Source organism: Camarhynchus parvulus, chromosome 4 (assembly GCF_901933205.1).
Source record: "Camarhynchus parvulus chromosome 4, STF_HiC, whole genome shotgun sequence".
NCBI lineage: Eukaryota > Metazoa > Chordata > Aves > Passeriformes > Thraupidae > Camarhynchus > Camarhynchus parvulus.
The window spans coordinates 55,962,042-55,982,453 of record NC_044574.1 but is presented as its reverse complement, the minus strand read 5'-3'; the positions used below and the strand labels follow the sequence as shown (position 1 = coordinate 55,982,453).

The 20,412-nt window shown below is 41.5% G+C and overlaps 1 protein-coding gene across 2 annotated transcripts in view; it reads left to right on the top strand.

The window, feature by feature from the left end:
- Nucleotides 1-19,118, top strand: part of LIN54 (lin-54 DREAM MuvB core complex component) — a 37,649-nt gene extending 18,531 nt beyond the window's left edge. For both annotated transcript variants that reach the window (XM_030947337.1, XM_030947338.1), the window contains exons 3-14: nucleotides 3,667-3,787; nucleotides 6,461-6,606; nucleotides 8,081-8,236; nucleotides 10,486-10,702; nucleotides 11,403-11,476; nucleotides 11,628-11,825; nucleotides 13,452-13,543; nucleotides 14,728-14,799; nucleotides 17,091-17,193; nucleotides 17,387-17,524; nucleotides 18,242-18,444; nucleotides 18,755-19,118. In XM_030947337.1, the coding sequence (XP_030803197.1) occupies nucleotides 3,667-3,787; nucleotides 6,461-6,606; nucleotides 8,081-8,236; nucleotides 10,486-10,702; nucleotides 11,403-11,476; nucleotides 11,628-11,825; nucleotides 13,452-13,543; nucleotides 14,728-14,799; nucleotides 17,091-17,193; nucleotides 17,387-17,524; nucleotides 18,242-18,444; nucleotides 18,755-18,956 (1,722 nt within the window). In that variant the 3' untranslated portion in view covers nucleotides 18,957-19,118. The remainder of the gene's footprint in view (nucleotides 1-3,666; nucleotides 3,788-6,460; nucleotides 6,607-8,080; nucleotides 8,237-10,485; nucleotides 10,703-11,402; nucleotides 11,477-11,627; nucleotides 11,826-13,451; nucleotides 13,544-14,727; nucleotides 14,800-17,090; nucleotides 17,194-17,386; nucleotides 17,525-18,241; nucleotides 18,445-18,754) is intronic.
- The last annotated feature ends 1,294 nt before the right edge of the window (nucleotides 19,119-20,412 follow it).

Below are 20,412 nucleotides of genomic sequence, written 5' to 3'. Positions count from 1 at the left end.
AAACTCAATTGCCTTGACATCTAATCTAATCTTGTAATCTAATTGTGATAGTTGAAGTCTCAGCACCCGAGGCATAATTGGTAGGGTTCAGCAAAATGTTTATTGGAATTTGACTCCTCCTCTGCTTACAGTTCTGGATGTATGAGACTGTGAGGTGTTAAGTGTGGCAGGGCCTTTGGCCTCATCTATATCCAGAGGTTAATTACTGTCCTTACAGCAGCTTGTCCTGATTTAGCTGAAACTGGTGCCACAAATATGTGGGAAAAAACTGCTGGGCAAGTACATCTGCTTTCAGCCTGTGGCTCCTGCCTGCCTATGGCCATAAAGGTGGTGGTGTGCCTGCTGCTCTGCTGCTTTAGTCCAGGTTTATGAAGCAGGAATTTGGCCTTGCACATGACTCTGAGCCAGATGTCCAGACATATCACCATGGCTGCTGTTAAGTCTGCCTTGTGCTTGTTTTGTGTGGTAACTGGCTCTGGTTTTAACAGTGTCCATAGCATAGTTGCTACCATGGCAAGGCAGCTGCTGTGGCTTTATTTCATAATTGAAAAGGGACCTTGTGCACTCCCTAACCTCAAACTCCCATTCCTAGCTCAGTTTCTTCATCTCTGAAGTTAAAGTGTTCTTTTCTATTTCTAGAGTCCCTGATTTTTCATGCTATGCCAAATATAAATGACACAGAGAGTGGGTAGATGGACAGGCTCCCAACAGGTCATTTAGGGAGTGGATTTATAGCTCCTTTGTGGTAGCTGACTGTGGATATCCAGCAGTAAATGTGAGTTATGAGTGTGCCTGTATGAATAGAACAGAGTCTGAACACAAAGTCCAGCCATGTATGAACTTGCTAGTTCATCTTTAGTGAAGAGTGTTTAGGAAGACTGAACTTGACCCTTGAAGTCAAGCTGCCTGCAGGGAAATCTCTTGCCTTCTGTAGGGGAAGGAAGGCTGGTGTGTGCTCCTAAATATAATAACATTGCTACAGAAGAGCTTGTTGCTCCAGGGAATATATTTGCAGTCTAACTTAAAGTAACTTGCAGAGGGCATGCTTAGTTTACATGGGCAGGGGGATAATGCTAAGCTCCTTGTGATCAGTACAGGCTATGGCAGAGTGCTCCAGAGAACTTGTCCATTCTGAAGTATCAAAGGGGCATCTTGATTATTTCCTCTGGCTTCTCCAGTCTTTACTGAAATGGGCAGCGAGTTTCCCAGTGGTGCCAAGAAGCTTCTCCCTGGTGGCTGGGGTTATCCAGTGCCATAAACCTCAGAAATGCTTGCTTGGCAGCAGGTAGGGCCAAGGGTGCTGTTCCTCATTTATAACCAACCACATTTGTCTTGCTGTTTCCTAAGCCCTGAGGGGATTCACTTGTTTATTAGACCTCCCTCTTTGTAGACAAACAGTTCACCTAAAAAGCAGGGCAGAATTTATTTGAGGAGGATACTGCAAGTTGAGTATGAGGGAAGCAGGGCTACATGTGTTGACCTGTTATTTTAGAATTTTTAAGTTTTTTTCTGAAATACTTTGTGTTAATGGTCAGTAGTATTTTACACACATTCATGTAAGTCATTTAAGCACATTTATTGACTGTTAGTGGGAAACAACTGTGTTATAGAGCTGGCTGTTCCTGCTGAGTGCTCATCATGTTCTGAGCCAGACTTAGCTCTCACTTCAGAAAAAAAGCAATAACAATCGAGTTGCAATAATACCTTATGGCAAGGTAAGGTTAATTTAAAACAGAAATCTCAAATCAAGCAGATGAAAGGCGTAGAATTGATCCTAAATTAAAGCGTGTCCAAGCTGAGAAAAAAAATTACAGATAAAATGCCTGCTCATCTATCAGCTGTATATGTGCTAAGATAATTGAATCATTGAAATTTAAAAATGGCTTTGAGTTAAATTTGTGAGCAGGGCTGTGAATGAAGCTTCCTTCTTCAAACAACTTATGTTTCAAAGTTTTAGTTAATGTATTTCCAAAAAGAACAGGTTTATTTCTCCTCTGTTTCATTTTAAAGCCTTGACAATTGTATATGCCCCATAAATCACCTACTGTGCCTGAGGAGCAGCATATTTGTTCTGAGATGGAGGTTTCCTCTGAGGAGCACTTGTAGGTTCCTGTGGAGCAGCATGTGGCGTCCTTTAAATGAGATCCATTCTCTGGTGGTGCCTGGTGTCAGAGCTGCTCCTTGCTGGCTTCCCTGGCCAGGTGTACCTTGGGCACACAGAGGTGCCCTTGGCTTTCCACAGCAGCCTGGAGGGCTCCAATGCCATAGCAGAGGGAGTTCCAGCTTCCCTGGCTGTGCCATGACTGTGCTGCTGGGAGCTGGGGCAGCCTCATGTGTGCTTTTTGTGGAGCAACTGAGGAATTTGTTATGTGCTGCTGAATACTTTGTATGTTTTTGCCTTACGTGGTTGTAAAAAAGGTGTTTTCAGGCAACAAATTCTATAGATAGGGTTTTGTGGAGGAAACCATAACTTCCAGCCTACTCAGTTGCTTCATTTGAGCATTTGTAACTGTCTCAGGCTGTCGAAAGTAGCTGTCAGCTCTGTATCACATCAGGAAGATTTCTGATTTAGCTGCTTGAGTAAGAAAGGTGGCTCTGTGCCCTTGAGAGGTGGCTCCCCACGTGAATGTTAATGTGGTGCTTCTCTGATATTGCTGGAGTTGAAGGCTGGTGCCCACGGGATGTGGTGGAGGGAGAGGCAGGATGTGCCTCACCTGTGGGGTGGGCAGATGTAAGGGCTTCAGGAAATGTGAGCATACAGCCTTCCAGCCTGCTCACATAGACTCAGGCCACATCCACAGGCAGCCCCTGCAGTCAGCAGGTTAAAAGTCTTTGGAAAAAGTCAGCCTCCAAATTGAACTATTCACTAGCTGGGTGCCAATGTATAAAAAAATGCAACTGGTAATTAACTTCTCACAGTGTGGAAGGGGAGAAAAATCTTCTTTAAAACTTTTAAGACTATATACTCCTGCTTATGAAGATCTCAAGCTGAAGTGATCTGTCATTGAATTGCTGTACATGTTCTTGGTCCAGCTGTGTTTTCGGAGACTGGATTGCAATAAGAAAATAGATCCCCTTATACCTGGAGGTGGCCAACTGATTTGTTCTTGGCTAGTGAGTACTCAAAACTTACAGGCACTGATGATCCATGTGCTTTGGGAACTGTTGCAGAAAAACATTTTCCCCATTTGCAAAACAAGTGTGCTGCTATGTCAAAATGGTCAAGAGATGTTTCAGAGCAGTAGTGGTCATATTTAAATCACTGGGGACAAGTTTTGTCCTGGTTGGCTGGAAAAGAAGTGACTTCGTTTAAAGCTTTGAAAACTGAGAGTTGTGCATTTAATTTTGACATTTTTATGTAGACCAACCACACATAAGAAATAATTTCAGCATCTTGAAGATGAGATTTTGCACAGAGAGCTATCTTCTGAAAAAGCTGAGAGGGATTTGGCTATCCTACTTTGGCAGCTGGCATTCTGAAGTGTCAAGGATAATCTCCTAGTTTTTTCCATAAGGAGAAGTGGAGATGAAATGCAAGATATACAGTTATTCTTCTAATTATGTGTGCAAGTATTGCCCTTTTTATTTTTTAATGTACTTAACAATACAATAATTTAGATCCAAAATGCTCAAGTTACTTTAGATCTTTTTTCCTCCATCTTTTAGATTGCGAAGAAGACTCGAACCCCAACTTCTGGCCCGGTGATCACCAAGCTGATATTTGCAAAACCAATCAATAGCAAAGCTGTTACAGGGCAGACCACTCAAGTGTCACCAGTCATTGCAGGTTGTACTACTTTGACTTGTTTTGCTTTGCCATTTTTTTAAAGGCTTTTCAAAGAAATGGTAATTGTAGAAATTCTTCTGTCTCAACACTTTTACTGTAGTTTCTGTCAAAGTACCTCAAGCAATTGAAAAAAAAATCAGAAAACTTTTTTGGTAGAAGCAGATAAATGCAGTTGTTGGTACCTTTATGCTCATTTAGAATAATCTTGGTAATTGCAGAGTTGCTTTTACTGCAAGATACTTTTACTTCATGGATTTTGGGGAGGAGAAAAAAATATCCCAGAGCCACAGAAAAGATTACTTGATGAACAGAAAGTATTTTCAGACACATTTTATAAATACACAGGAGGAAAGGGAGACACATGCTTCTGTATTACTTTAATCTGCTTAGAGTTGGACTTAAATATAATACATGCAAGTAACAGAAAAAGTGTTTGAATGAAGAAAGTGAATAAAGCTGTGTTGTTTTTGTTAAGTTGCTCACCTACTTCAAAAATAACCATCACAGAAGTGTCTAGGAAAGTAATTAAGGCAAATAACAAATGGTCTTTCCCTTTGGAAAACAACTCTATATATCCTTATAAAAAAGAAAAGCTGAAGTGACCACAGCAGACAACAGAACAACAGCAAAAGCACCAACGAAATTAAAGAAAAAACCACAGTGTAATACCTTGTTTATAATGGCAGTGTATCTGTTGCTAAACATATTAGGCATCTGATTTTTCTGAAAAAGACAAATGTAGGAAGCTGGATTTGTCGTTAGAGCTTTGAAGGATGTCTAACTGCTTACAGATTTATCAGTCCAAGTAGGCCTAAAATCTCTCCCAGGTATTTAAACAAATTTGTCAAGTCTTTACAGCACTGGGACTTGAGCTGTTTTTAAGAAGGATGCAACTGTCTCCTGTATTCAGAACACTGAGAGATGCCAGCAAATGGCACAGAGCTGGAACATAATCTTTTTCTTGAGTTGGCAGGCTGCCTGCAGCCTGATGTGTTTCAGGTGAAAGAGGAATTCCCCGTCCCACTCTCCAGTTTGTCCCCTTTCTCAAATTCCCTGTAAGAATTTGACTTGTAATATAGACCTGTAAGAAGATTGCTATGTTTATAAATACTTGAATTAAGTTGGTTTTGTGTTTAAAAAACAATCCAACCAAACAAAAAACCCAACCCAAAAACATTAAAAATTACTTGCAGTTTTTAAATCAGTATTTTGAAAAATCATCTGTGCCTGAGCCATCACTAAAACTATCACTGGGGGAGGTAAAGTTGCTTCATTAATTGAGAGGGAAATCTTTAAATATTGGTTTTTCCCTCACCATTTCAATCAGCCAGCACAGCTTGCCAGCTTCTCAAAGCTGGCATCACTTTAGAGAAGGTGTAACGTTTGTGTTTTGATTTTTTATGTACGTTTTCATGAATCTGATCAATATTTTTAATTGCCTGGAAATTCCTGCAAGCTGAAGTGGAAGCTGTAATCTTGAAAGACTTGTCAGTATAAGCTACCAGATTCTCTTTGGAAGCTGATGCCGAGGAGGAGATGTAGTGAGAAGAGGAAAACTGTCACCAAGAAAATAACTCAAAGGATTGAAACCTCTAGATGGTGAAATTCCCCCCAGACTGACATTCTTCAGGTTGCATGTGGCTTTAGCAGCTTCTGGCAGCTATCTGTGCTGTTAGTTAGACTGCACTGAAGTGGTGATTTTAGAGCACACAGACTTCAGAGGAAATCAGCTTGCCATGAGGATAGTGCTTTTTCTTGTTAGTTCCAGTTGACTTTAATTGTTATGCCACCAGTTGATTTTGGATGGAAAAGTTATGCTGGTATTTGTTTGTTTCTTATTTTTATAAATGTAGTACAAGAGAATGGGTGACAGAAGCTATGACAGAAATGAGTCTGAACCAAAGTGGAGCAGAGGAAAGCTCAGTGGTCAAGCATTCTTTGGAAAGAAACTTAGGAAGTATGGAAAAAAAGATCTAGTTTTCCATTCTGGGAGTTTGCAATATTCCTGAAACTGATGTCATGGTGTGGAGCTACTGTTTTTGATGTTTACTCTTTGGCATTGTAAAAAGAGAGAGAGTATATGACACACACATGAAAACATGGGTGGTAGTGTGACTAAAAACTGTTAGGCAGTGAAAGAGGCAACCATCAACAGAGAAAAGAAAAAACCCAAAAACCTCAGAGCTGATTGTAGACAGACCAAACGTCTTTTTCTTGGTCACTGTAACTCAGCTGGTGTTTGATGGCTGAGGTTTCAAAGGAAGTAGTCCCCCACCAATGCTCAGTTTTTCTGTGCACTGGCAGCCGCCCAGGGCTTTCCCAGGAAGCTGCCAGCTGGCTGGGTGGGGTGTATGTGGTGCAGGTGTACTGGAGGGCTCTGCTCCCCTGGATGCTGTCCTGGCTGTCAACAATTGTCAGCTGAATGGCACAGAAAGCTCAATGTGCATTTTGGCTCTTTTTTAAAGCCTGAGCAAACTGTCTTTTTCTTTGTAACAGCAGCAATTATTTTCTTCTTTGTTGCTGAATCTAAATTAAAGAGTGCCAGTGTCCTTCCTGTCAGGTCATACGCTCTCAGAAGTAGGGATAAATTGCACAAATGGCAGGGAAAACTTTGCTTTAAAAGTGACTGTGACCAGGGATAACTGGAGCTGATGGTATCTTCATTGTTTATAGGTAGGGTTTTTTCACAGTCTGCTCCAGGGACACCACCAAAGACAATAACCATCTCTGAGAGTGGAGTCATTGGATCATCTTTGAGTACAACAGCCCAACAGACACCGAATAAAATAGCTATCTCACCACTCAAATCCCCCAATAAGGTAAGGACCTGTTCTGGCTGCAGCCTTCTATCCCTCCCGCACAGTGGTCTGAATGGAGCTCTCTGTATCTTTGCTACAAACTGTTTATTATCTCTCCAGACATAATAAACATGTCTCCGGAGTCCATAAAAATATCTCCAGAGTCTCCATTTTGCATCACAATGCTCTGTGGTAATGCCCTAATTTAGATTTTTTTCAACTGGTTCCCTTACTATGGTTTTAAGCAGATATGCATTACTGCATAGTTTCCCATTCCTGTCATTTTTTGCTATTCCCTAAGCATTGATTCTGAGAGCAGCTGTTCCCTCTTAGCCAAGCACTCGGACTATTTTTAATGCCTTCATAAAACATCAACAGGCTGTTCAAGAGGAGACCTCCATAATATTAATAGGTCAGCACTTAGTAACCATTCCTGCTACTGCACAGGCAATTTAGTCTTCCCTGATCGCTTGTGAAGTAAATGAGATTTGCAGTGGTCTTTGCACAGAGCTGGAGATTGGCACAGGTCAAGGTGACACTTGTGTTTCAGATTTGATAATTGTCTTGAGAAGAGGAATATTGCTGAAGAAAGAGAGACAGAGGGACAAGATGCACAGTGCAGGCAAACTAAAATATCATGACTAAAAAGCAAATTAAGAATAAAGAATTATTTTGGTTTGGCTATGCTTCAGTGTTGTAATGTTATACAGATGGAGTTAAAGACTTGTGTTTGACAATTATTAGTAAGAGAAGCAACATAAAGAAGTTAAGTTTTATTCTAAAGTTACTTTTTTAACTAGGAGTGAGTGCAAAAAGACTCTTCAGGGTTACATCTTGAATTTACTGTTGATAAGCAATTCTAAGTATCTGATTTTTCTTAAAACATAAGGAAGATGAGAACAAAAAGTAGAAAACGAGCCTTGGAAAGGGTGTGGTTATATAGTGTTTATAAACACTGCACTCTGCAGAAATGTGGTCAGAAGACTGGATCTCTGGGAAACTGCAGTGTAGATTTGAAAGCACTGATGTTCTTATACTTTGAGTGAATCAGTAGTGTGAGGTGAGAATTTTCTTTTCTTTTGAACAACTTTTCTTTAAAATTCCTATTTATGATGAAATAGTCATTGTACCAATTATGATGTCTTTATTTAGAAGATCCCTCTTGACAATGCTCAGGCTTTAATGGGATAATTTCCTTTGAAAAAATCCAACAAAACAAGTGGAAAACAACCCCTTACTCCCACCCAGATGCTGTGCTAGATTTCTGCAGGAGCCTGTTGGTGCTGGAAACCAGTGATGCCTTCAAGTTCCTAAGGGCTCTCTTTTTTGTTGTTACAGCTGGACCCGTGTGAGTTGTGGTTAAATGCAGGACCCTTGTTCACAGAAAGAGTTCTGTTCAGGTGGAGAGCTGTGCTGTCCTGAGGAGGGGAATGTGTATGTACAGGGTCCTGTATCCTGCACAGAGGTTTAAACTGCTTTTTGTTTTGCCAAGCAGCTAACAGTGGTGTCAGTGGCCTCCCAGCCTCCCAGCTCCCCCCAGAAGACTGTGGGCGTCCCACTGAATGTAGCGTTAGGACAGCAGATCCTCACAGTGCAGCAGTCAGCACCCTCCTCCCCTGGGAAGGCTATAGTCAACCACACAACCACCCAGGTACAGACTGACTTTCCTTTGTCTTCTGCTGTGTCTGTGTCATTGCTTGCTGGGAACTGCAGTGTTGGAGCACGGCTTGGCAGCCGTCTGTCCACCGGTGTTCTTAGGATGGTGTTGCTTAGGAACTGGCAGAAGTAATGCCCCAAGGAGTGTATACTGACTTCTTCAGTTGAGGGGTGCAAACCAGTGCAAGCCCATACAATCTGTGCTGTTAGAAAGTAGCTTTCCAGCCTGGAAAGCCCCACTTGGTGCAAATTCTTGTTTCTGTGTACTGAATCTCCCAAGTCACATGAAGAACTCTGTGACACGAGGAGGAGTTCTTCGGATGGTTCTCTCTCTTCTGCCAATGTTTCTATGCCACTGCCTAGGGCTGCTTTCCAGGTATTTCTGAGGTTTGCAGCAGTGGAGTTCACATTCCTGCTGTAGAGGTCTATGCTGAAACCTACAGAACCAGAAATTATTTATTTCCTGTGTCTCATTTCTAGAAAAATGGGCTTTTCCATAATAGCTTTTATAAATGGTTTTGCATTAATGAATCACAAGACAAAACAGACCTTTCTTACAAGTGACAGTTTTTGCTGTTTTCATCTTTTGTGATCTTAGGTAAATTTTTTTCTATCACAATATCTGTACTCTTGTCGTGGTAAACATGAAGGGATGTGAATGGGTGTAAATATATCCAGAGTATGGATATAGCAGAGAGTGGACGCACATGTACAGCATGAGACCAGAGACTCAGACAGATTTTCCCAGTCTTATCTTACTGATACAAGAAATAATTGGAATGCTGATACGGGAATATGGACACCATAGAGATTTGAACTGGTTTTTTCTCCAGGCAAAACTGCCTTCTGAAATAGTTCTTAAAAGGTTAAGTTTCTCTAATGCAAGCACCCTAAGTGAGAAAATGGAGATGTCTGTGGGAGTTCTGTTGCAAAGCTATCTGACACAACACAAGGGCTTCACCTGCCTTCACTGGGCTCAAGAGCATGCCTTTAGAAGAACTGTCCCTTGAATTTTATGATTTTCCCAGCTGTCCTTGGATAGCAGCTGCTCATTTGTGTGCTAGAGAGAACTGGTCTCCCTTTGACAATGTCTGTGACTATATTTGCACATAGTGCTTATTTTGATGCTCTGGCTTGTTAAAGTATAAAATGTCCTAAGAAAAATAAAAAATCCCAAGAAAACACCTTTTAGAAGATCAGGCTTGTTTTTCTAGTAAAATGTGTGCAAACTGAGGTTTCATTCATATAGTTGCTGAAAGCTGGGCAGCTGGGAAAATGTTCTCATAAGAATTCATATCATACTGACAACCAAGTGTAATATTTAAACTTGATGTCAAGGACAATATGCTTTATACCAATAGTAAAAGATACTGAGAATAAAAAGCTGAGCTCAAAAAAAGTTAAATGGAAGGAGAAAATGGAAGTAATCAAGGTTTGAGGCTGAGCAAGTCTGGGAAAAGAGGCTGTTATCAAACTAGTAGACTCATGAATGTGTATAAATGAAATAAAACTTTCTTGTTATTAGTTTGTAGTATGAGAAAAGTTGGAAAGATGAACTTTTGCAAATTCCAGATGTAAGGTAGCACAGGTCTGCTGAGCTCCCTTTCTTTCAGCATTTTGCCTTTTTTCTTAATGAATTTGTTTTGCTACTCCTCATTGTTCTTGCTTCTTTCATTTCTCAGCTTATACTCTTTCTGATGTCCTTCAGCTATGGATTCTGTTCCCTTTTCCTCTCAAGGGTTGCACAGTGATTTCTGTGGATTAATTACAAACTGTCTTAACAGGACATATCTGTACACACACAGATAAATTATGATGCAGTCCAGACATACTGTTCTGCAAGTTCTTACCATCTGCTTTTAATAGTAGGAATATTTCTATGTTTGGTTGTTTGATTGTGGAAGACAAACTGAGCCATATTCTCTGTAGTCACTGGAAATAGTTTTGGCAGATGTTGTATCTTGTGAAGTGGCCTGAGTCACCCTACTCATATAAATACTAGTTTACTCTGGTGTTTAGTGTAGAGCATTGAAAATGGAACTGACTTTGCTCTGAGGTGTTGAGAGGCATTTAATCTCTTTGCATCTGTTCTACTTTTGAAAGCAAAAAGAGGGTAACTGTCTTCCCTCTCAAGGGTACAAATGGTATGCTAGAGTTGCTCACTAACAAATTGTGAAATAAACATATTGATGTTCTCTCTGCCTTTGTACAAGTAACTTTGTGCTGTCTGTGTTGGCTTAACAGGCTGTGAAATCAGCAGTGCAGACCATTACTGTAGGAGGAGTGGGTACATCTCAATTTAAGACAATTATTCCCTTGGCAACTGCACCCAATGTTCAGCAGATTCAGGTACCTGGAAGCAAGTTCCATTATGTCAGACTCGTTACTGCCACAACAGCCAGTAGTTCAACCCAATCTGCCAGTCAAAATCCCAGTACGAATACTCAGCCTCTGCAACAGGGTAAGTGCTGCTGGTGACATTGTCTGAAGCCTCTGTTGGGTTTTACTTTCATGTTTGTTCTGTAATGATTAAAATTAATACATAACAGAGGTCTGTGAAGACTGACAAATGTACTTGGTTTTGTGGTAAGACTTCCATGAATTCCATATTCTGCTGCTACCTCTGGTCTGTATGTGAAAATGCTCCTTTGTGTCAAATTGCTCTGTAGTTGGGCTTGAATCCTGGGAGCATTTTAGGTTGCTTTTCCCTAGTTGACCAAATTTGTGGGTGGTTTATGGCCTCTCACATCTTCTCTATATGAAGAGCATGAAGGCAGGACAGCCCACAAGCATATTGCCAAGATTCCTGTAACATGAAGATCCTTCCATGTAAATTGCTTTGGAAGTGTCCGGTATTTTTGCTGGTTTCTGTCCATGCTTTCCAGGGGGTGATGGAATAAAAGATTTCAAAGGGAAAAGAGATGTAAGGGAAATTCATTGTCCAGAGGAGGTCTGCACCCTGACTGGTTTTTTAACGTGTTTTGCTGTGAAATGTGTGCTAAAGACCTGTTTACAAAGGTGTTGGCATGCAACACTTGGGTCTAGACGTGAGTTACAGTGCTAAGTACCTCTGTGTTATGCACATGTGACAGTCTGAAGGGCTGAACTGTGGATTTGGAGTGACTAACACACATTCATGTGGTGTTGTTTCTTGACCCCAGCGAAGCCCGTGGTGGTGAACGCGACCCCCGTGCGGATGTCCGTTCCCATAGTGCCAGCACAGACTGTGAAACAGGTGAGTTGGGTTTAAGTCATGTAATAGTCCTGACTGGTTTGGCTGGACAGAAAAAAGTCTGCTTCCAGCTCTGTAAAGAACTGTTCTACTAATCAAAGTGTGTACTGAATGACTGAAACACTGATTTCATAAAGAGCTCTTTTCTCTCCAGGTGGTGCCCAAACCAATCAACTCAACTTCTCAAATAGTCACTACCAGTCAGCCCCAACAAAGACTTATCATGCCAGCCACTCCACTGCCACAGATCCAGCCCAACCTCACCAACCTCCCCCCAGGCACTGTGCTGGCACCAGCCCCTGGCACAGGAAATGTTGGCTATGCAGTCCTTCCAGCTCAGTATGTCACACAGGTATGGCCTTTCCCAGAGATGGTTATGCAAATGTTGCCCTTGTGGAATATTCTGCCTTTCTCTTAAAGGTTTCTGCTCTGTGACTGCCACCTGACACTGAGGCAACAGTTTCTTTTAGGGATCCTTGGCAGAATGATGATGGCACTTTAATTTCAATCTTGGTTGCAATTAAAGCTTTGTTTTCTCAAATGAATTTTTATTAGCATAATAGCACAGCATTTCTGTAAGCAGAATCAGTGTAGTGCAATTTTGAGTAGTGTACAGAATTTACAATGCCAACTTACTCAAATCACCTAGATCTCAACTTGGAATTTCTAATCACCTAGACCCTGCATATTGGGTCAGATCTTGATACACAGTTTGCTTCATCACTTTAGCAATCATAACCTAGACTTGAAAATCATATGAAAGAGTACAAGTCACTTAGGACTTGGAACAGCTTGATTTTATAACTGCTCTGTGTGCTGTTACACTTCCCTGCTCCCTGACAGTCACCACCACCTGGTTGTCTGGGTGCCTGAGACTTCCATGGCCTGGTGCCCAGGAATCCTGAGACCTGTAGTGAGGGGAAGAAGAAATCCTATTGGTTTGTCTGCTTGGTTCACAGGACCTTCAGGGCCTGATGATGAGGAGAAAGGGTGCATATATGTGACCTGCTTGGTCACAGAGAATGGCTGTCTTCATTATAAAATGGTGTTAGTTAATGCTAAGCACATTGTCAGAAGCAGCTGGTACCAGTCACCCAGCTGAGGCCTAGGGATTAGTTTTTTGCTCTTTGCCAGGATCTGACCAGGATGAAAAGAGAATAAATGAAATGTTCTGCTGAAAGCTGAAGTTTGTAGAAACAAAGACTCTGATAGCTCCTGGCATTACTGGTACCAGACTGGTTTCTGGTTGCCTTTTGGTTTTGTCACAGTTGTAGTTTGACCCTGAAGATTGTTACTGTGTCCTTCTCATCTAGTTCTGCAAATTATACTTGAAACTAGCATCTGTTGGACCTCTCCTCTGAGGTTTATGTTCCAGTCACAACTTGTCCCCGTTTGCCTGGCCTCAGTAGCTTTATATCTTGCCATGTGCCAATATGTCCCCAGAACCTGTCCCAGCAGGAGCAAACAGCTGCTTCTACGTAATGCTAAAGAAGGTAGCCCGAGCAGTGTTGTTTGGCAGGTTCTTATGAGATTTTGGTTTTTTAATGTGAAAAATAAGTGGTGGGTTCAGGTATGCAGAGGAGTTGGAATGCAAACCATTTTGCTTACTTTCATAGTAAGTGGCTTGTATATAGAGGAAGCTACTAATTTGTTCAGGAAGTGATTCTGCTGCATTAGGGGGAAAATGAGCATGTTTTTAGGAACAGGAGCTGTTTGTGGTCTGAACATTTCTGTGTGTTATCCCTGTCATCTGTATGGATCTAGACACTGTGACAGACAACAAAAAATACAATATAAAATAGTATTTTTATGCTAAGTATGGAGGCAGGAAGTTGCCACCTGGTCCAAGTTCTAGAAGCGTCTAAAAGTGTTCTTAGAAGCAAGTTATTTTTGTAGCAATATCTGGAAAGCTAATTTAAATACATCCTCTTGTTTATAATTTCTTTCATGTCAGGCATTAACCTTTTTGTTTTGTTAGCTCCAACAGTCATCCTATGTATCCATAGCAAGCAACACTGGTTTCACAGGGACATCCAGTGTCCAGTCCCAGGCACGGCTGCCATTTAATGGGTAAGAGTTCTGGAAAAAAATCCCAAAACCTGTAGAATAGGCTGCTTGAATAAGCATGAGGTCTTGGAGTTTGGTTTGGGGAATTCTCAAGTCTGCTGTGGTGTGATTATTACCTCTGACTGAAGGGTGTGGATCTCTCTGACATTTGAGCCAGTCTCTTGATCAAAGCTGTGTTTTCCTTTCTGTTTTTTGAGTTCATGTAGCAGGAAGTTGACCTGAAAGCTCCCTGTTGCTCTTTTTATTTACAACAGCACCTGTGAGCTACAGGCCTCAACTATTTCTCAACATTGCTGCAGAGAGGTTCTGGACAACATATAAGCTAGATGCTTAACACATGCAGAAATTCAGCCAAACAGCAAAATGGATCCTGATAGGAGGCTTTGGGCTTTTTCAGTCTTCCATTTTTCCTTTAAGGATGAAAATAACAGCTACCATATATTATTTTCCCTTTGCCAATCCAGCAGGCTTAGCTGTTCTGCACAGTCCTTTTGTGTTACTGTTTGCTGGACATTGTGAACATGAAGTTGCTTTTTGTTGCTGCAACCTCAACTGATGCAAACTAATCCCAAATCCAGATGCAGCTATTCAAATGAACGGGTTTGATTTAATCTCCCTGGTATTACGTGCAGAAATTGCTGGATAGGGATAGAACAAATCTCATCAGATATGATTAGTGTCACAAAATCCAAGTCTTAGGAGCAGTTAAAGACTGTGTCCACTGCAGAATTTATCTGAAAACTGAATACTGTGGTTTGGCTTGCTTTCCCATTATTCCAGAGGGGGTATTTTTTTTTTGTTTTCTTGCATTGTTTTAATTCCAAGTAGAACAGAAGAAAAGGCACAATAATGTTGTGTGAATTTTGGTTGGATCTGATCCCACTGCACTTGAAGGGATTCTGGGGAAGTTTTCCCTGACTCCAGTTTTTTAGTTATGCTTCCTCTAGCTTTAAAGCCTAATTTCTACTTCAGGCGTGCATCCAAATTTGCAGCAAATAATCTATCTCTTTCTGGGCTGGAAAGGCACTATTTATAACAGTTACTTAAACACAGTCAGCCAAAAACCTAATGCAACGGGGATAGAAAGATTCTTTTTTAAAGTTTTTATTATGAGCTGTTTACATGAATTTTAAATAGGAAGAAACTGATAAAACTGTGTGTATATAAATGCCCTTTTCTCCCCCCAGAATAATTTCTTCTGAGTCTGCAAACCGCCCCAGGAAGCCTTGCAATTGTACTAAGTCTCTGTGTTTGAAATTGTAAGTATAGCTTGGTACAGTTTCTTTCTTTTAAGCCTTATTTTTAACATCACAAACGTGCACCAAGTATCATAATATAAAGGTTTTAAGTACGTCAGAAATTTTATATCTAGATGTTGATTTAAGGTGGATATTGGTGGAGATGTTGCAGAGCCTGTGTCATTTTGCAGCTCCTGTGAGCTATATGGACCATAACATATAAAATGGTCTAATTTTGCATTATGTACCTTATTGCATGGTGAAGCCAATTCCACTCAGCAGCTCTGGTTGCCTTGTTGGTACCATGAGTGAAATGGTATCTCATGGTATCATTTGTGGGAATTTACTGTACTTTGGTGAAGTGCATCAGTAATACCATGCTAGATCAAATACTTCAGAAAAATTGGACTGTGTATATTTTATTAAAGGATTGAATAGACAAGTGATTCTTCGCTGATAGGTCTACCTCTTGCTTATTCATGAGATATTGTGCTGTTCCTTTCCATGTATTTGTAAGAATTTGACATAAAAGCATTTGGAGCTGAGGAGAGTTTCTTCACCTTGATCAGAGTCAGTTTACTGATATTTCTGGGACAGGAATGGGAGGAGATACTGAAATTCATCTGTGGTTCCCTGAATCCTAGACAATGAAGAGGAAATCAGGGGTGTGGTACTTGAAAGGGAAGTGATGCAATGGCATCTGAACCCAAGTTAAGTTTGTTTAAACTCTTAAGCTTGGGTGTCTTTTTGTGTAGTGCACCCACCTCTGTATGGGGAGGTGTGCCCTATGTTTTCTAGTCTCAGACCTCTCTGTTGCATAGCAGGAAGATGTGTAGCTGTTTTCCAGATATTTTGTATACATGACTGACCTCACACTGCCCCAATGTATGTTAGAGGTGTAGGGGTTAGGTTTTGGTGCCTGAATGTGCCCTAGAAATGCTGGGAGAGGAATGTCATCAGTGGGAATAATTTGCACCTTCAGAATACTCTTAGGAAGAAACTGTTCTTGTAAATCACTGATGTTATCTGTTCTGGGCATTGGTGCAGGGCAGATGGTTAATTCTCTCTGGCACAGGTGCTTTCTCACTATTAAAACCTTTTTTGTCTGGAGGGGAACTTATTTTTTCCCAAATGCTCATGTAAGGTAGGCACATAGCCTATTCTACTAAGAAGTCAACTCAGTGAAGTTATTTGCTCTGGATTGATGCTGGCCCTGGTTCTTTTGGAAACCAGGACTATTCTACCACTGAATTTTAAAAAAGAAAGGAGAACTATTTCAGGTTGTAAAAGCTTTTGAATTTAGTTTGTCTCTGGGACCATTCAAGATGCTAAAAATCTCCAAAATCCAGTTCAACCTGATGAAGGGTTGCAGTGGGCTCCAGGGCAGCCCTAATCTAGTTTATGTCGTGCTAGGCTGAGCAAGGCACAGAAAGCCAGTTTAGCAATGGGTTTAGGCTCCAAAAAATGACCATACACCCCCAGCAGTTTTTAGCTATTAGCTGGAGGTGGTCCTGGAAGCTTTGAAACATGTTGGAGTTTGTTGTGGCCTAAAGCCATGTTTGAGCTGGGAATGAATGTGGTATTGCCATGTATTAGATCTGTGAGTCTGTGGATCGGTGAGATGTTGTTTTTGATGGGAGGCACCAGAGATATATAAGAGGCATGGCAACATGATTGGCTTTCCTTGTCCGTGTTTTGCTGCTTTTTGTCTATATATGTGTCCCTTTTTAAAGTCTGCTTTATCTTCATTCAGATCCTTCCCCTGATTACCTGTGCTTTGAAGTCTGTGATGTACCAATTGTTATCCCTTTTCTATTCTTCCATCCCAGCTCAAGGGCAAAACTAACAAAATAAAAGCTCCTTGTTGGGTTATTTTGCCTGTTAACTCCTACTCCAATTGCTTGCCTTTTGTTTTGGCTCTGTGGGGCTCCTGGCTTGGACTGACTGGGTCAGGAGCTGGCTGTGAGGTGGCTGCAGCAGACTGGCCCTCAGTATGTGGGTGACCCAAAAGTCACTCTCAGGAAAAGTCTCATTAGCTTCTCTGGCTGCTTGAGAGACCTGTACTATGTGATGAGCTCAGGGGACACCCTTGAGCTCCTCCTGTGTCTTTAGACAGCAGCTAGACTTGCACTAGAGGATTTTGGCTCTGCAGTGAGTTGGTACTGCTTGTGTGTGTGGAGTTGAGCATAGAGTGACCCTTACCCATATTGGTGCCAGAGCAGGAACTTCTGGTACTGCAGTGTGGGAGTCAATACTCACACACCAATGTAATGATCAATATTTACAAATGCCTTCTGCATCTTCTGTTTCAGGTATTGTGACTGTTTTGCAAATGGTGAATTCTGCAATAACTGCAACTGTACAAATTGTTATAACAACCTGGACCATGAAAATGATAGGCAAAAAGCAATAAAGGTGAGGGGCCTCTTCCCCTGCCCCTTGGGATCAAAGTCATTTAGTTTCTTTTTTCTGAAGCTCCAGAGTGGGGCAGAGTGGGTGTATAATGCCCTGATCTCCTCCCACATGTGCAAGGCTTAAGTTCTTTTATTGCACCTCTAAATTCTGCTCCCTGCATGCAATGACTGACCCTTTGGGTCTGCATTGACAGGCCTGCCTGGACAGAAACCCTGAAGCCTTCAAGCCCAAAATAGGGAAAGGAAAGGAAGGAGAATCAGATCGGAGGCACAGCAAAGGATGTAACTGTAAGCGCTCGGGATGTCTCAAAAACTACTGCGAATGTTATGAGGTATGAAGCATTATCTCACTTGAAAAATAGTAGCTTTTCCCCTTTAGTGTAGTGACTTCTCTCTTTTGCTTTGTCTCTTCCTTGTATTGCTACAATATTTTCTCTTCTGTTTCCATTCCTGTAATGTTACCTCTTCTCCCATAAGTTTGCACATAGAAAGCCATGTACATGGAAAAATTGGTTGCTACTGTTCTGTAATTTTAATGTTAAACAATTTAGCAACTTTGAACTTGGGCTTGGATTTGTTCTTTACTGAATAGCACCATATCCTAAAGAAATCTACTGTACCAAGTCCCTAGGAGGAGTTGGAGCAGCATCCCACAGATGCTGTGGGATAGAATGTGTCTGTGGAATTCAAAAGCAGGAGTTGTTACTTCATCTGCTAACTGATCAGTCTATGGATGTAGAGACAGTGTAGAGAAAGACTGCCCTTTCTCAAAACTCAGCTGTCTAAATTACACCTGAAACTGGAGGTTGATGAAGAAAGGGCTGAGTGGGAAACCACTTATTTACATTTTATGCTCTATGATTTGATTGAAGTATACATCTGGGACATCGCAACTTGAGGTAAGAATTTAGAGAGAAGACTACTACTTGGGAGTTTCCTCTAGTGGTTAGCTGGTACGAGATTAAAATAAGATCTCCTTTTTGTTGTGGTTTCTCATAAGGGGAGTCAAACTTGCAACAAGTTTCTTATGTTTTGTTTGTTTCTTTCAGGCAAAAATCATGTGTTCTTCCATATGCAAATGCATTGGCTGTAAAAATTTTGAAGAAAGCCCGGAGCGAAAGACATTGATGCATTTAGCAGATGCTGCAGAGGTCAGGGTGCAGCAGCAGACTGCTGCAAAGACCAAGTTATCTTCCCAGATCTCAGACTTGCTGACAAGGCCAACACCAGCACTCAGCAGTGGTGGTGGGAAGTAAGTTAATGCTGCACCCTCTTTGAGTTGTTTTTGATGTGTGTGACAGGAATGTCCCTGACATCTCTGAGTTTTGTCTGTGTAAGGGGGGAGCAGTCAGGTGAATGGAACACTTTGTTCCTGTAACAGTAGGGATTCTGACCCACCAGTTCCTTTGGCTGTTAACTGAGGCTTATTCACTATCTCAGGGCTCTTGGAAGCAATGGGACAGATGACATCTCATCAGCCCTCGGACCAAAAAGTTGCCAGCCCTGCAGTTAGGTGCCTTGTGTGTTTTTGCAGACACTAAGTGGACGTTCCTTTGTTTCAGGCTGCCCTTCACGTTTGTCACCAAGGAGGTGGCCGATGCAACCTGTGAGTGCCTCCTGGCACAGGCAGAGCAGGCGGAGAAGACGGGCAAGTCCAAAGCTGCAGCAGAGCGCATGATCCTGGAGGAGTTTGGACGCTGTCTGATGAGGGTTATCAGCTCTGCAGGGAAGTCCAAAGGTGACCCTTGTGCCATGAACTGCTGACTCGTGCACATGAGCCACAATGAAGCGGACTGAACAGAACACTTAAGGCACAAGGACACTTTGGTTTAGCATAAAGGATGAATTTAATAATATTTGTTAATTTGGTGCTTGTTGTAAATTGACCCATGTAAGATTGAAACAAGAAATTCTTTTATAACAAGATGTAGAACCTTTTAAATCTTAGCTAAATCCTCTTCTATGTCAGACAATGCCTAAAAGTCAGTTCTTCTCCCCAATGTACAGCTTTTACCCTGGGTTTCTTAAACATTAGATGTGTTCTCCACTTTCCCCCAGAATAATTGTCTGAAGGGCATATATAAATTATTATAATATATATTATTTACAGTGTATGGATTTGCATACTGTGCATACAGGAAAACACAGGTGATGTCAACAGCCAGGTCATACTTTTGCTGACAGGCCTGTAATATGGAGGTACCAGTGTATCCAAGATAATTCTGAAAGGAAATAGGTAGAAATAAGCATCTTAATGGAAGGTAGTACTTGTATTTAGGACCTGACACAGCATGTCCCTGAAGTGCATGGAGCACTGTGAGATGCATAGGCAATAATACAGAGGGGTTGCTTGCAGATACAGCACTGAGCAAGTGGTGGAGAATGTTTCTGGAGCAGGGCCCAAGGAGTATAGAGGTGAATGGCATTACAGGGAATTTTTGATAGGAATGAGGCAGAGTGCTCAGGTGTTTCTTAAGCTGGAACTTGAAGGCTAAGAGAGTGGCCTGTCCTCAGCAGTGAGGAAGAGCAGGCACGCCACAATGCCAGGCTGTCTGCCCAGCGTAGTGTTACCTAAGTGTGTAGCAGATTGATGCTGTTGTTTGGATGAAGCTTGGTTTTTCAGAGGTCTGCAGCAGCCTGATCCCTCACTGGAAGTAGGGCTGTGCAGTCCCCTGTGTTTTCTAGGATCAAGCTGTAACCTTGGGAAAGTGTTTAGGCCTGAGAAGCTGAAGTCACTGGAGATGACAATGTGCATCTGAATCGACTTGCAAATGTAGGTAGGGATCATGTTCAGCCTGCTGTGGGTATTCAGGATGCTGCTTCTCTCCATGTTGGCAATGAACTTAGCATAAGGGCTCTTTTAGTGTTGTTTAGAATAATTGTGAGAGCTGTGATCAGAGAAAAGTATTAGCACAGAATCAGGATTGCTACAAAAACAGACACAAATCCTTTTACACTAAATGGGGGGCAATCAGCTACAGCTGGGCACAGACTAAAGCAGGGGATTTTTTTCAGTATTTGTTACAGGCAATATCAGATCACATTTTTGATAGTGGAACACATTTGCAGAATTAACCTGGTGGGTTACCTACCTATCATGAACATCCATTAACCATGTTTAATCACAGGCATTTTTATTACCTGTCTCACTGCAGCCTGAACTAGCTGTTTTTTCCAAAAGGGATTTTGCATTCCTTCTATAAAACTGTAAATACAGAGA